Raw genomic sequence first — 15,797 nt, forward strand, 5'->3', positions numbered from 1 at the left:
TCAAATGGTCTCTATCCACCAAAAATCAAACTCTTTGAAACTCTTTTTAAATGCTAAGTAGAGAATGCCTGCCAAATCATTGGTTCAAGGCTCATAGTAAAATCGCAAAACTCAAAGTCTTTGCCTAAAGAAAAATATAAATTTGGCATTCCTTTGAAAGCGTGAATAGAGATATCCAATAATAACCCAGAGAATTCAATGGTGATCTAATTTGTGTGGATTTGCCGACATCAAATGGAGAATAAAAATAGGTCTTATTATAACTACAAAGGAGTCTTTCATATTAAACAATGCCTAATGAAACTCCACAGGTAGCTATAATCACATCCAAATTCTGTTGTCTTCATTGCTGTATTGGGACCAATGAAATTAATATGAATTTTTTTTCCAAAGTAAACAAGCTGTTCTCATCCATAGATATGCCAGACACCTGCAAATGAGCTGTAATGCAAGATAAATGACACAAGGAAGTCATTAATTTAACTAAGTGTTATGCATGAGTTGGGAAATAATTATTTTAAGCAATGCATTTTTGGGGGATATTACAGCTCATTCACTGAGATTAAATGGATCCGGCATCTTTGAAATCCAGAATGTCGATTGAAGGAAATGTAACAAATGTCATTTGAACCTACTCTACCACAGTGACCAGGTAAACTCACACATTAAGGAGAGACACGGTAACTGAACAGACAAGAAAAGCAGATTGTGTTTCATGGTGGGTTGGAATACAATTTTTAATAATGAAATGAACCATAAAAAGCACATTTAATCAATTTCTCACTTTAGTTACAAAAATGGGTCACCGAAAAGGCCTTATCATTGCATTCACAGAAGGTTTCAGATGAAAAGAGGCTTAACAGATATGTATAATTCCCCCCAAAAATTTAATAAATTCCCACCCAAATTGTATACATTGAACTGTATAACCAAGGTATATACAGGGCACACCATCCTCGCATCGGTATGGTTTTCAAGATAGATTGAGGTATATGACCAAACTACAACTGAAAATCAAATCTTAAAACCAAAAAATAACAAACAATTAAATTAAAGTGAATGAATGGCACCATTATTAAATCAAGCACATTAGTGAAATGTTGCTTTGCATGTGCTGGTGAATCTTCCTCTTGTGTTTGCTGAGGACTGCAAGTAACTTCAGGATACTCAATATATACAAAGGACTTACATTACAATTAATAATAGGGAACTGTTTGAATGCAGTCTTTTATTTGCTCAATAATAAGTACACAGTATTCATCCACAAAATCTCATTATTAAATTCTTTATTTATTCTATAACTTATAAATGTTTGTGAGGACTTTTGAATTTAAGAGCCATATACAATTGTGATACTCATGCAAGTTTTGAAAGTGGATTCAGAAATAACAATAATGTACAAAATATTAATTACAGTTTTATTAAAATACATCCTCTCTCTCATAGCACCTCTTTTTTTGTATTTTGAACAAGCACCATTGTTGTCGTTGTTGTATTGTTTTGTACTGCACTGATAGACTCCAGATGAGAGGTCTTCCCTTCTTCCATCTGACTTGTGGACCTCCCAGGTTCACCGTTTACCTTGGCTCGACGTTGTCCTTCAACTTTTGTTCCATAACAGGTTTCATGTCATGTGATTCTTGCCCCACAAGGGCAACAAGTATTTTCCTAGGTAATACATACATACATGGCAAGACATGTTCGCAACCCCATTTTTTTGTATTCAAAACTTGCATGTGGCAGGAACGGGGACTCGATGTGTTTGGTGATAGCAATAAAAAAAGTCTTGACTCGTGCGCTAACCCGTCCTACCCTGCCACGTTATTGTTGTTTATTTTCTTTGTCTGTTTTTTTCTTCTTCTTCTTCTTTTTAGCCAAGGAAGCAGACTGGACCAACTTCGAATCCAAACCTCTGGTTGGGATCCCCAAAGTCAGTGAACATTACATCGACGATGGGAACCTGATCGATTTTGGGAGTGTTAATCTCCAGTACAGTCTTTCCGTAGCCTTTCCGCAACTGTAGGATAAGAAAAAGATAATCAGAACTTGTTTGTATGTTTAGGTGATTTTTCAACTGTAGGTCCTTTTCTGTCCATGGGGTTGATTTTTATAAGAAAAAGATTTGATACATGAACACTGCAAAAATATAGAACATTTTCTTCATTAATTTACAGCTTGTTTAACAGGAAGAATATGTAAACATCCTTAAAACAAGATACTTTTACTTGAAGTCTTGCTTTTAGAGAAATCGAGCAAAAGGTAGTGAAGTTTACACATTAACACATTTTCCAATTTTAAAATTATATCTTGATATTTTATCCAGTTCCACTTGTGTTCTAAATACTGGCTGGAATAGGGCAGAACCTTTGCGATGTGTCTTGGGACAACACTCACACACACACACACACGAGCAATTACGTGTCAATGATCAAGAGACGGAGAAAGGACCTCTTCACAATATTTTTTGTACAAACCAAAGCCAGATGGGACTTGTGATAAGGTGCATTCAGATGACCTGCTGGACTGAAACATCAGCCTTTCCCCAGCATTGCGTTGCACTTTCGTCTTGCTGGACAGTTTGGATGAAGTATAATTATGTGTGCAGTGCCAGCGCTATAACCCAGACAAGATGTTCTCTGCTAGCACTTTTCATGTAGAGTTCAAAGTGTTACGAATAATGTAAATGCAGCTTCACGATTGCTGTATCAAACTGGATAATCACAATTAATATTGTGGAGGATGAGGGTTTAAGAGATGTAATGCCTATTGCAATGAAAATGCAAACAACTGTACGTGGACTAGATATTTAAATTAGTCAAGTTCCTGCTTAGACTTCGGCAAAGGTTTAATATTACTTGAATTAGTGCTATTAATGTGCATATCTGTCTTTATACTATGGAATGCTTTATTTGGCAAATTGGAACACCAAACAGCCAATTAATGTAGAAAAGGAAGTCTTTTACAGGTAATCTAACAATCGCCTTTAAGATTCAGACATCGCCTGGTAATCAACTCGAGTATGCACATGAGCATTAGCTATACCTGCCAGGGAAACAGTTTTTTTTAGCATGATCTGAGCAAATAAGCCATTTATGAAAACAGTGTTGTCAGATCTTACTGCTGATTTTAGTGTTCTTTGACCTTAATCTTGACCAACTGTTTTGGAGACTTTCCCCATTTAAGTAGATAGGAGCTGTACTTGTATGCCACTTATTTTCAAAGAAAAATAGCTGTCCAGTCTGCCTGAGGGCATTCCAAAGATGACCGCAGAGTAGACTGGCTTGCCTTGAAAAGGACTTTGTATAATATATATATAAATTGAGTATACATTTCTGTGATTAATCGTGATTAACTATGAAAAATCATACTGAACTATCATGACGAAATATTTTAATAGTCTGACAGCACTAGTTAAAACAAGAAAAAAATGTTTTCCAGTGGGGTAAGAAAAATAACAAATTTAAAGGAAAACAAGTTTGTTTTTCTTACCTTGTTGACAAATATTTTTTTCTTGTCAAAGTTTTGTTAGATCTCTGTGGAATTAAGGTTTATATTTTGTCATTTTTTCTCTAAGTAAATGTATCTTGTTTTCAAACATATTTTTTATTGAAAATCAAGACAAAATACTAAGAAATTATTAAGTTAATTTTCTTGGAAAATTTTTAACCTTGCCTTCATTTAATTGTAAATGTTTTTTTGAGCACATATCTTATTGTTTTAACTTGACTGAGACTTTCAAGTTAATGTACTTGTTTACCAAGGAGACGTCAAGTGAAGGGCATGTTTTATATGAAATAAAAGACAAGTTATGTGTCAAGAAAACAAAGAGAAAAAAAAATAAAGGTTAGCATCACTTGTAAACAGAATAATTTGTGTATCATTCAAAATCAAGCAGAAATTCTGTCAAATTATGCACAAAAAATGTAAAACAAATATTTAATTTCCACCATCGTCATGTCTGATGTAAAATGAAAGGTGACTTAATTTCCACCAAGTCCACAAGGCCAGAAGTGCCCATAGAAACACCCATTTCAATGATTATTTCTATAGTACAGACATTTGACTGAGGTCTTACCGCACAGCTGTCTGACAGAGCCTTGATGAAGGGGTTGTTGTCGTAAGACATCTCATCGTTGGAGCCGAGGAAGCGTAGTGCCCTATTGTAGCTCTCCGTAGTTGCGTCGTACCAAGCTACCGACTGGTGGCAGTTGTAGGTGAAGTTTTGCCTGGCGGAGGCTGTCAGTAGTTTGAGGAACGTCATTTGCACCATGTTTATTGAATTGCCCTCTGCATCCATGTATGAAAGCTTGAGATGAAAATAAAAGGGGAGTTTTGAGATGCAGAGAAATTATACCAAGACAAATGTGTTTATTAAAGCAACAAGCCATGCAATAGGCTGCGTAAAACAGGCATTTAAACTTTGGTTTCTCATAAAAAGCTTTTTCCCTTTCTTGAGCTTGACAGCATCTGGTTGCTATGAACTGTTGTTTTGTGGCAAGATCTCTATATTGATTCTTTAAAAAAATATATTTTTGTGTTCCACAGAAACAAATAATGGTATATGGATTTGGAATGACACAAGGGTGTGTAAATAATTGCACAATTTTAATTTGTGGATGAACAATCCCTTTTGATTCTGATAGAAAATCTATATGTATCTGACAAAAAGGAAAACAGCTGGAACAGACACCAGATATATAAAGATGTTACATTTCTCGGAGGTGCAAACTACATGACTCTAGTCTGCATCAAATATAAATGCAGTGTGTATATATGTATACACACTGCACACACACACACACACACACACACACACACACACACAGAATGTGCATGACTGTGGATGTCTTTTGTATGAGTGTTCGTGGGTGTGCTCAGATTGTTGATGATCCCGGGCTGCAGTGACAGCATCTGTTAAAAGCCGAGCTCTTATTGGTGTCTGTCACATGGCTAAGTAATGAAAAAAGGGAAAAGATGAAGCCCGCCACTCAGCTTCTTTTAGTTTTGAAGGGCAAGATGATGCTTTTCATAAAGCAGCGGAGAGGAGAAGATGAAAGAGGACAGAGGAAGTGCACTTACCATTTTGCCACGCTTAAATTCACTAAACCAGGAGCCGGGAACCTCTTTGGGCCATGAAGATATCCTCACCTAGTAAACAGCAGAAAGAAAAGTGAAAAACAGTACAGCAAAGGACCAGAAGAGCACATTGCAAATTAACATAATCAAAATTTTATAAAATAAAACCCTGCAATTTTCTGTTCAGCATCTGTTCCAATAATTAAATTAAACGGCTTCTCATAGACAATACTGCATTTTCTAACACAGTGTGAGAAAGCAAATTACTTTGATTTTTAGATTGATCTTTTGAAAGGTTTTCTTGCCAATTTAACCTAATTTTAATCTTTTATTTATTTTTTGATTTATCAAAGTACTGATACATATAAAGACAGTTCCCCTTCTGTCGCTCTCTTACGTTGTGTCAGAGAACGACACTAGGGGTCTCTCTTGAGCGCCGATATTCACCTCTGTACTATGAAAAAAGGCCAATGAGAGTTGGCAGCAGGTATTTGCATGTCCCGCCCCCGGACATACGGGTATTTAAGCGGCGCAAATACGGGAGTTCATTCAGAAAATTTCTTCGGAGCCGATGGTCGTGTTTGCAGTCTGCTGCGTTACTACACACCGAGTTCCTGCTATCCTCTGCTGCATGCTGTTGGATTCTGCGGCGCACAACAGTGGCTTTCTCCTGGTTGCACGGCTGTGCACTTCCTGCCCCTGAGCGCATCGACAGTTGCAGATAGAAAGATCTCTCACGAGTCTTTCATTCATAAAAGAGTGATTTTATTTAAAAGAGTAATTTCCTCTAAAAGAGCAAAAACACAGCGGCGTTGAACGTCCTTTTCAGGACGCGTCTTTTTAAAGATGCCTTTCCGCCCCTGTGTTGTTTCTGGATGCGGTAGAGTACTCTCCGCGGCTTGCTTACAACCGTAAGCAAGCCACTCCAGCCGCCCCCCGCGTCGCTCCTTCTTCCCACGGGATTGAGGACGATGCGGCTGGCGATGGAGGTGATTTGGGGATGGCAGCGGGAGCAGCTCCGCCGGGTACGCCCCCTCGGACCACCCGCACCCCAGCACGCTCGTTGACTCCCGTCCCCGCTCGAGGTGGCGGCGACTCACCTCACAGCCAGTCTGCCTACCCTCTTGCGATGGAAGCAGATGAGTTCGCCGCGACATCGGAGGGCGTGGGCTCTGACGCTGAGGGCTCCTCTGGGCTGCCGCCTTCGGGCTTGCACGCCCAGCAGGAGGCCGACGCGCAGATGTCCGATATGCTTTCCCGGGCAGCCAATAGCGTGGGCCTGGATTGGAACCCTCCATCCTCCCCGCAGCCATCACGGCTAGACGATTGGTTTTTGGGCGTGGGGCGCCGCTCACAGCCTCGCCCCCCCAGTACCTTTCTTCCCGGAGGTGCATGATGAGCTGACGTCTTCGTGGAGAGCACCCCTCTCCACTCGTCGTGCCACCTGCTCATCCGCCCTCGCCACCCTCGACGGCGGAGCGCGCCACGGGTACACCGAGATCCCCCAGGTGGATAGAGCTGTTGCGATCCATCTATGTCCCGGAAGCACTACCACCTGGCGGGGCCGCCCTGTACTCCCTTCCCGGTCCTGTAGAGCAACATCCTCGCTCACCGCGAAGGCCTACAGCGCTACCGGAAGCGCCGCTTCCGCCCTGCATGCCATGGCTCTCCTGCAGGTCCACCAAGCCATGGCACTCCGCAACATGCACGGGGGTGGCCCTGATCCCGACACGCTGCAGGAACTGCGCTCAGCGACCGACCTCGCCCTGAGAGCGACGAAGGTCACAGCGCGGGCACTCGGGCAGGCGATGGCCACTCTGGTGGTCCAGGAACGTCAGCAATGGCTGGACTTGGTTGAGATGCGTGAAGCCGACAAGACTCGCTTCCTCAACGCCCCTGTCTCCCAGTTCGGCCTCTTCGGCGACACCGTGGAGGACTTTGCCCAGCAGTTCTCCCTGGTGAAGAAGCAGACGGAGGCCATTTCTCACATCATGCCGCGCCGCAAGCCTGCCGCCACGGCCCAGGCCCCATCTGCTCGCCGAGGGCGTCCTCCTGCGGCCAGAAGACCTTCTGCTCCGCCCCAACCTGGGCCCAGCTCTCAGCCCCAGCGTCGAGCAAACCGCAGGAAGCGTACGCCCCCTGCCTCACGGACCCCGTCGAGGACCCGGAAGGCTCCCAAACGTCCCTGAGACAGCAGACCCAGAGGACGAGAAGTTAGCTCCAGAGATGGTGAGACCGCTCCGTCCCCCGGTGGAGGGCCGGGAGGAGAATCTTGTGTTTTTTCATTTGCCGCACCCCCTGACGGGGGCTGCGGTACCCAAATTCTCAATAAAAGAGCTATTTCCTTTACCTCTGGGTCACATGGCCCGCAAATGCCGTTCTCACGGCACTTGTGTTTCAGGCCTCAACAGTCCCGGCACCCAGGATGCGGTGCTCCCGCCCTCAGCCCCACGACTGTTCCCCGGCCGGCCGGTTCAGACGAGTCCAGAGGACGCCGACATCAGACCTCCTCCTCTGTCACGAACCCGCCCCCTGCCGGGTGCGCGGAACAAGGTAAGTGCTTTGAGCTTATTCTCAGCACCAGAGCCTCGGGACGCCACAGAGCCTCCCGACGCTGCGTTACCTGTTCCGCACCGCTGCGAAGCCCCGCCGGGTACGTCCAAAATACTTGTCCCCTTGGTGCCCCTAGCACAGAGCGCAGAGGCATGGCTTTCTCTGCCCAGCTCGTCACGCTGGCTGCACCGGACCATTCGACTCGGTTACGCAATTCAGTTTGCCAGGTCTCCGCCCCCCTTCCTGGGCGTTCGTTCCTCTGCAGTGCACGGCGAACATGCCCTCTCCCTGCGCGAGGAAATCGCCTCCCTTCTAATCAAGGACGCGATAGAGCCTGTCCCTCCAACCGAAACGAAGAAGGGTTTCTACAGCCCTTACTTCGTTGTACCCAAGAAAGTCGGTGGCATACGACCGATCTTGGACCTGCGAGTTTTCAATCGGACCCTGTCCAAACTCCCGTTCAAAATGCTCACCCAGAAACAAATTCTATCTGGCGTTCGGCATCTAGATTGGTTCGCAGCGGTAGACCTGAAGGACGCATACTTTCATGTCTCAATTCGCCCTCGACACCGACCCTTTCTACGGTTCGCATTCGACGGCCAGGCGTATCAGTACAAGGTCCTCCCCTTCGGCCTGTCTCTGTCCCCTCGCATCTTCACGAAGGTCGCAGAGGCGGCTCTTGCCCCACTACGAGGAGCGGGCATACACATACTCAATTACCTCGACGATTGGCTCATTCTGGCCCCCTCGCAGGAATTACTATGCGCACACAGAGACCAGGTGCTCGAGCACCTCCGCCGCTTGGGGCTTCAGGTCAACTGGGAGAAGAGCAAGCTCACCCCAGTCCAGAGCATCTCTTTTCTCGGTTTGGAGTTAGACTCAGTCTCAATGACAGCACGTCTCTCCAACGAACGTGCTCAGTCAGTGCTGGAATGCCTCGCTTCCTTCAAGCCAGGCACCGTGGTCCCGTTGAAACGTTTCCAACAGCTCCTGGGGCATATGGCATCCTCCGCGGCGGTCGCGCCACTGGGGTTGATGCATATGAGACCACTTCAGCACTGGCTCCAGACTCGAGTCCCGAGACGAGCATTGCGCCACGGCACACACGGCGTGGAAATTACCACTGCCTGCCTCCAAACCTTCAAACCCTGGACAGACCTCTGCTTTCTTCGGGCAGGGGTACCCTTGCAGCAGGTGTCCCGTCGCGTTCTGGTTACAACCGACACCTCCAAATTGGGTTGGGGCGCCGTGTGCAACGGGCGCGCAGCCGCAGGCCGGTGGAACCAAGGCCCACTGCGCTGGCACATCAACTGCCTAGAGCTGCTGGCCGTTCGTCTTGCCCTGAAGAAATTTCTTCCGATGATTCGTGGCAAACATGTCCTGGTCAGGACAGACAGCACCACGGTGGTGGCTTACATAAACCGCCAAGGCGGAGTACGCTCCCCCCACGTCACAGCTCGCCCGTCGTCTCCTCCTTTGGAGTCAGCTGCGCGCCACTCACATCCCCGGCAACCTCAATGTGATAGCGGACGCGCTGTCAAGACAAACCTTGCCTGGCGGAGAGTGGAGGCTCCACCCCTAATCGGTCCAGCTGATTTGGGACAGGTTCGGCAAGGCCCAGGTAGACCTGTTTGCCTCCCAGGAAACCTCCCACTGTCCGCTCTGGTATGCCCTCACAGAGGCTCCCCTGGGGACAGATGCTCTGGCTCACAGCTGGCCCGTGGGGCTGCGCAAGTACGCTTTTCCCCCAGTGAGCCTTCTTGCACAGGTGCTATGCAAGGTCAGGGAGGACAAGGAGCAAGTCACTCTGGTGGCCCCCTACTGGCCCAACCGGACGTGGTTTTCGGATCTCACACTCCTTATGACAGCCCCTCCCTGGCGAATTCCCCTAAGGACCTTCTTTCTCAGGGACGGGGCACGCTCTGGCACCCGCGCCCAGACCTCTGGAAACTCCACGTCTGGTCCCTGGACGGGACGTGGAGGGTCTAGCCGGCCTACCTTTAGCCGTCATAGACACTATTAACCAAGCCAGAGCCCCTTCGACCAGGCATCTTTACGCCCTGAAGTGGCGTCTGTTCGCGAACTGGTGTTCTTCCCGAGCCGAAGACCCGCAGAAGTGCGCAGTTAGGTCAGTGCTCGTGTTTCTTCAGGAGAGGCTGGAGAGGAGGCTGTCCCCCTCCACCCTCAAGGTGTATGTTGCTGCTATCGCGGCCCACCATGACACGGTAGACGGCAAGTCTCTTGGCAAGCACGACTTAATCGTCAGGTTCCTAAAAGGTGCCCGGAGGATGATTCCCTCCCGGCCTAACCTATTTCCCTCCTGGGATCTCTCGGTCGTCCTGAGGGGACTCCGGAGACCCCCCTTCGAGCCGCTTGACTCAGTTGGACTCAGGGCCCTCTCTCTCAAGACTGCCCTGCTGATCGCGCTCGCCTCCATCAAGAGGGTCGGGGACCTGCATGCGTTCTCTGTTAGCGACGCCTGCCTGGAGTTCGGTCCGGCAGACACTTTCGTGATCCTAAGACCGCGACCGGGCTATGTGCCCAAGGTTCCTACCACACCCTTCAGGGATCAGGTGGTGAACCTGCAAGCGCTGCCCCGGGAGGAGGCAGACCCAGCCCTCTCACTGCTGTGTCCGGTACGTGCCTTACGTATTTACCTGGACCGCACACAGAGCACCAGACGCTCTGAGCAGCTCTTCGTCTGCTTTGGGGGACAGCAGAAAGGGAACGCTGTCTCCAAGCAGAGACTCGCCCACTGGGTTGTCGATGCCATTTCCCTGGCTTATCACACCCAGGCCGTGCCCCCCCTTTGCGGGTCCGAGCCCACTCCACCAGGAGTGTTGCGTCCTCATGGGCACTGGCTAGGGGCACTGCCCTAGCAGACATTTGTAGAGCTGCGGGCTGGGCAACACCTAACACTTTTGCGAGATTCTACAATCTCCGACTTGAGTCAGTTTCGTCCCGTGTTCTCTCAGGTACCGAGCCCGTAGAACTCGGTGACACGCCGACGATCTGACCGGGTGGATCGCTTGCACCCAGCGCCCTTCCCCCTAACCAGGGGAAACAGTGTGCCTTCTTCCCAGGAGATCCCAGGCTTGGGACACTGGTTGGCTCCTCCCCTAGCCCTTGCGGGTCGCAGTTCTGCGGAGGGACTCGCCGACCCAAACCACTGCGGGTACCGCTAGCTACCCTGTACTGGTATAGGGGCCCCACAGGTAAGGCCTCCTGCTCGGACTCCCCCTGTGTGTAAAACCACGGTTCTGTCCCCTCACGTGAGTTGACGCCGTGTTTCCCTTAGGCAGTCACAGCTGCCTCAGGTGCCATGCTGTATGCTCCCCCCTCTCTGAGGCTGGTGCTACCACTGCACTACTGTTCCGCATAAGGCCTAGGTATAGGCCATGCGATGTATGTGCCACTCAAATTTGCCTCCCCTCCGGGTAGGTGTGGCCTCCGCAGGGTCTTCCCCGCCCTACCAAGGGCTAAGACCCCCTTCCCTCAATGCGTGTAAGGGCCCCGGCCGTAGTTGCTCTGTGCGAGAAACATAGAGAGAAAAGAGGCCCAGCCAGGCTGGCCCGTTCCCATGTTGGCGGCCGTCACCTTGTTCCCTCCTCCGGGGTAACGATAAGGAATCCTGATGGCTTAAATGGGGCATTGGGGAAGGGTACGTGCGGCTGATACAGTTGGTTGTTCTGCACGTAGGAATACCTGCTCGCTCCTGTATCAGCAGATCACGTACACGGCTCAGCGCATGGCGCTTTTTAAGTGGACCCCTAGTGTCGTTCTCTGACACAACATAAGAGAGCGACAGAAGGGGAACGTCTAGGTTACGTATGTAACCTCAGTTCCCCGATGGAGGGAACGAGATGTTGTGTCCCCCTTGCCACGTCGCTGAGCCGAGCCCCTGTTGTGGCCGGACCATTTCCGGCTCCTCAGAAAAATCCTGAATGAACTCCCGTATTTGCGCCGCTTAAATACCCGTATGTCCGGGGGCGGGACATGCAAATACTGGCTGCCAACTCTCATTGGCCTTTTTTCATAGTACAGAGGTGAATATCGGCGCTCAAGAGAGACCCCTAGTGTCGTTCTCTGACACAACGTCTCGTTCCCTCCATCGGGGAACTGAGGTTACATACGTAACCTAGACGTTATCAGGTAGACATATTTGATCATAGAACAAATATAAAAAAATATATGAGTGTAATCTCTTAGTTATTGTGATATCTATTTTTCATTTATATTACAAAGATTGTCAAGATTATCTGGATCATATTCATCACAAAAACAAAAGAAGAAAATTAAATAACAATTTACTTATTTATTTGTAGCAAGTTGTTGCTCACGACGACATCCCAGTGACATAATTTTGTTGTTTACAAAAAGTTGAAGAAGTTTGCCAAAACTCGTGCAAATGGCTTCATGCATTTTTAAGACATGAGAAATCAAACGTAGTGACCATTTTTTTTGGGCCACCCTGTATATACAGTATATACATATATATTTTTTACTGTAGCGAAAATAATTTTGCATTAAGAAATTAAACCCTATTAATAGTACCATTAAGATTTTTTGCATTGACAGACAATCTCATTCAGGTAATGTAACACAAATAAATAAATATATATATTATAAAAATAGTAAAAGATTTAAACATAATTTATACAAAATAATATGTTATTCAACCTTAAATTTATGCTTTCAATACAATTAAAGTTTTCTTTTATCTGCAATTCAATTTTATTTTATTATTATAAGTAGTAGTGCCTAACCGATGTATTGGTCGGATGATATTAGCCTTTCACCGATATATCGGCGATTTATCGATTTATCTTTCACTATTTATCGGCGTATATGAAAACTTTTTTCAGAACATATAATGCAGAAAACAATGCTTTATAATTGGTGTCATTATGTAGTTTATCCAGCAGAGAGTGCTCCGACTCCACTGTTTACAGAGCTGACTCTGAACTAACGGTGGCTCTTAAGTTAAGCGATGCAGAGTTAAGTGGTGTCTTCGTGTTAAGTTGCTAACTAGTTTGTGAAATACATAATGGAAAGTTAATAGACAATGACCCCATAATTGTCCCTTTTCAATACAACTAATATAACGTTAACCCTGTCCCTGACGACCATGTCACTCATGTCTGTTTGCTGTTAGCCAGCTATATTTTGTCAGTGCAGTAAGTAATGTAGCAGATTGAAAGGCAAACATCAGAGCATCTTTTGCATCTCAGCAGACAATGGTGTGGTGGTGGATTGTGTCTGTTGAGTGTTGATTTCACGTTACAATGTTACCTAGTTGGTGAGACGCAATGCTGGTCCATCTTTTACTGTCCGTGACAACAAGCATACAGTATAGCTAATTAGCAAACCACATAGCTAATTTCATTGCTTGTCAGCTGAGTGGAAGCTAATGTGTATTCACCAAACTGTTTTGTTCAGGATTAACAGTTTGGTACACCCTACAACCGAACAATTCCAGTCGTTACATTTATAAAATGCAATATTTAAAAGTCTGGTTTTCCACCATTGAAAGTTTCCCCTGAACTTGTATAGCAGAATACAGTGTAACATCTCCGCCGCTGTTTTTCTTTATTTACATGGTCAGCAACTGACTGATACTGAACATACAGTACTGATTTTTTTTTTAAGCTATTTATTGAATTTTTATTTATTCTTTATTGTCTCAATGTCCATTTCTTGAATTTGTTGACAATGTATAATAATAATGTCAAATATTCTTTGATAAAAATATTTGTTTAAGAAAGCAGCCTTCTGAGTACCTTTGCATAGTCATATCGGTGCAAAATTGGAGAACAATCCACATAGAAAAGATCTGTTTTCATTCCATCTCAAAAACTATATCGGCCACCATATCGGTAATCTGTGAATTTCCCCCCTCTAAAATCGGTATTGTATCGGTCTCAAAAATCCCATATTGGTGTGAAAAAGTGGGACAAAAGGCGGAATCAAACCTGGGTCGGCTGCACGAAAAAGCACATCCACAGCCATGTTACACCCTATGCCACTGCAGTGACACTATAGGGCCACAGTTTGTCTTCAATTTACATGTTTTCACCAGACTTTCAGATTGCAAAAAACAACACTGTGTAACAGGTGCTATTTACACCTAATGCAAAGATTCACTCCAGTAACTATTATAACCCTTTGTATGTGTTGAATGTGACAGAGGTGAGATTCTCTGCTCCTGACTGTTACTGGCAAGTTCTTCCTTAGAGGGTTGCCACTCACTCCATTTGACTTTTTATCAGGGAAGATGCAGGTTTCGCCTCCCGCTGTGAAGTTGCAGTACACTTTGAAGGAGTCCCCAGAGCATCCCTGGTTAGGATCGATGTAGTATTCACCTAAGAAGAAAAAGACATATAAAAAAAGAAATGTCTCTTTTTCAGGACAATGTATTTTAAAGAAAATTTTTGTAAAATCAAATAACTTAAAATAATAAATGACTGCGTTCCATGCTTGTTCAATAATCCATAAACAATTAATGAACATGCACCTGTGGAATGGTCGCTAAGACACTAACAGCTTACAGACGGTAGGCAATTAAGGTCACAGTTATAAAAACTTAGGACACTAAAGAGACCTTTCTACTGACCCTGAAAAACACCAAAAGAAAGATGCCCAGGGTCCCTGCTCATCTGCGTGAACATGCCTTAGACAAGCTGCATAGAGGCATGAGGACTGCAGATGTGGCTATGGCAATAAATTGCAATTTCCGTACCATGAGACAGAACTACAGGGAGACAGCTGGAGGGACAGCTGATCATCCTTGCAGTGGCAGACCACATGCAACAACACCTGCACATGATCGGTACATCCGAATATCACACCTGCGGTACAGGAACAGGATGGCAACAACAACTGCCTGAGTTATACCAGGAACACAAAATCCCTCCATCAATGCTCAGACTGTCCGCAATTGGCTGAGAGAGGCTGGACTGAGGGCTTGTAGGCTTGTTGTAAGTCAGGTCCTTACCAGACATAGCCGCCAACAGCGTTGTCTATGGGCACAAACCCACCTTCACTGGAACAGACAGGACTGGCAAAAAGTGGTCTTCATGACGAGTCACGGTTTTCTATCACCAGGGATGATGGTCGGACTCATGATTATCATTGGAGGAATAAGTGTTACACTGAGGCCTGTACTCTGGAGGGGGATCGATTTGGAGGTGGAGGGTCTGTCATGGTCTGGGGAGGTGTGTCACATAATCATTGGACTGAGCTTGTTTTCATTGCAAGTTATCTCATCGCTGTGCATTACAGGGAAGATATCCCCTCCCTCATGTGGTACCCTTCCTGCTGGCTCATCCTGACATGACCCTACAGAATGACAATGCCACCAGCCATACTGGTCATTCTGTGCGTGATTTCCTACAAGACAGGAATGTCAGTGTTCTGCCATGGCCAGCGAAGAGCCGGATCTCAATCCCATTGATCACGTCTGGGACCTGTTGGATCGGAGGGTGAGGGCTAGGGCCATTCCCCCAAGAAATGTCCAGGAACATGCAAGTGCCTTGGTGGAAGATTGGGGTAACATCTCACAGCAAGAACTGGCAAATCTGGTGCAGTTCATGAGGAGGAGATGCACTGTAGTACTTAATGCAGCTGGTGGCCACACCACTTTTTGCTGAGTACAACATATTTTGGAGATGTTCTCTGGGTCTTGAAAATCCACAAAATCAGATTTTTTTAAATTATTTTGGCAGCTAAAAAACATGGTTTGTGGACAGCAGCAGCTGCAATGTCTTGTTTAAATAAAACAGCAGGCTAATGTGACTGAGGTAAAATCCCACTCTAAAAGGTCAGTGTAAGAGCTGACATTTTGTAAGCCATGATTTGGGAGGGAGAGGTTAGCTCCCGCTAGAGTCCGCAGAATGCAAAACATCTTCCCAATCAGCCTTCTACTGCTGCTGTTATTCAAATTCTCCTGAGTTACAAACTTGGAATTTTCCAAGCACTGCCAATATCCATAAAGGTACCAGCAAACTTTGTAGGTATTTTGGATTTCTTTGTTCTGGAGAGTATTATGTTTGTTTACTAAAACAAAAAACAAATTGTAATATTGTACTTTAATAAAATAAAAATAAAACCTAACATAAACTAAACTAACATATATTTGAATGACTCAAAACTTAGTTAATTAAAATAAA

General features: G+C 45.9%; 1 protein-coding gene across 3 annotated transcripts in view; it reads right to left on the reverse strand.

Moving 5' to 3' along the window:
- Positions 1 to 723: 723 nt before the first annotated feature.
- Positions 724 to 15,797, reverse strand: part of LOC127635074 (collagen alpha-1(XI) chain-like) — a 108,577-nt gene continuing 93,503 nt past the window's right edge. For all 3 annotated transcript variants that reach the window (XM_052114846.1, XM_052114848.1, XM_052114847.1), the window contains 4 exons: positions 13,879 to 13,991; positions 5,080 to 5,148; positions 4,076 to 4,306; positions 724 to 2,017 (listed from right to left, as the gene is read on the reverse strand). In XM_052114846.1, the coding sequence (XP_051970806.1) occupies positions 1,871 to 2,017; positions 4,076 to 4,306; positions 5,080 to 5,148; positions 13,879 to 13,991 (560 nt within the window). In that variant the 3' untranslated portion in view covers positions 724 to 1,870. The remainder of the gene's footprint in view (positions 2,018 to 4,075; positions 4,307 to 5,079; positions 5,149 to 13,878; positions 13,992 to 15,797) is intronic.

The sequence above is a fragment of the Xyrauchen texanus genome, chromosome 42 (assembly GCF_025860055.1).
Source record: "Xyrauchen texanus isolate HMW12.3.18 chromosome 42, RBS_HiC_50CHRs, whole genome shotgun sequence".
In the NCBI taxonomy this organism is placed as follows: Eukaryota; Metazoa; Chordata; class Actinopteri; order Cypriniformes; family Catostomidae; genus Xyrauchen; species Xyrauchen texanus.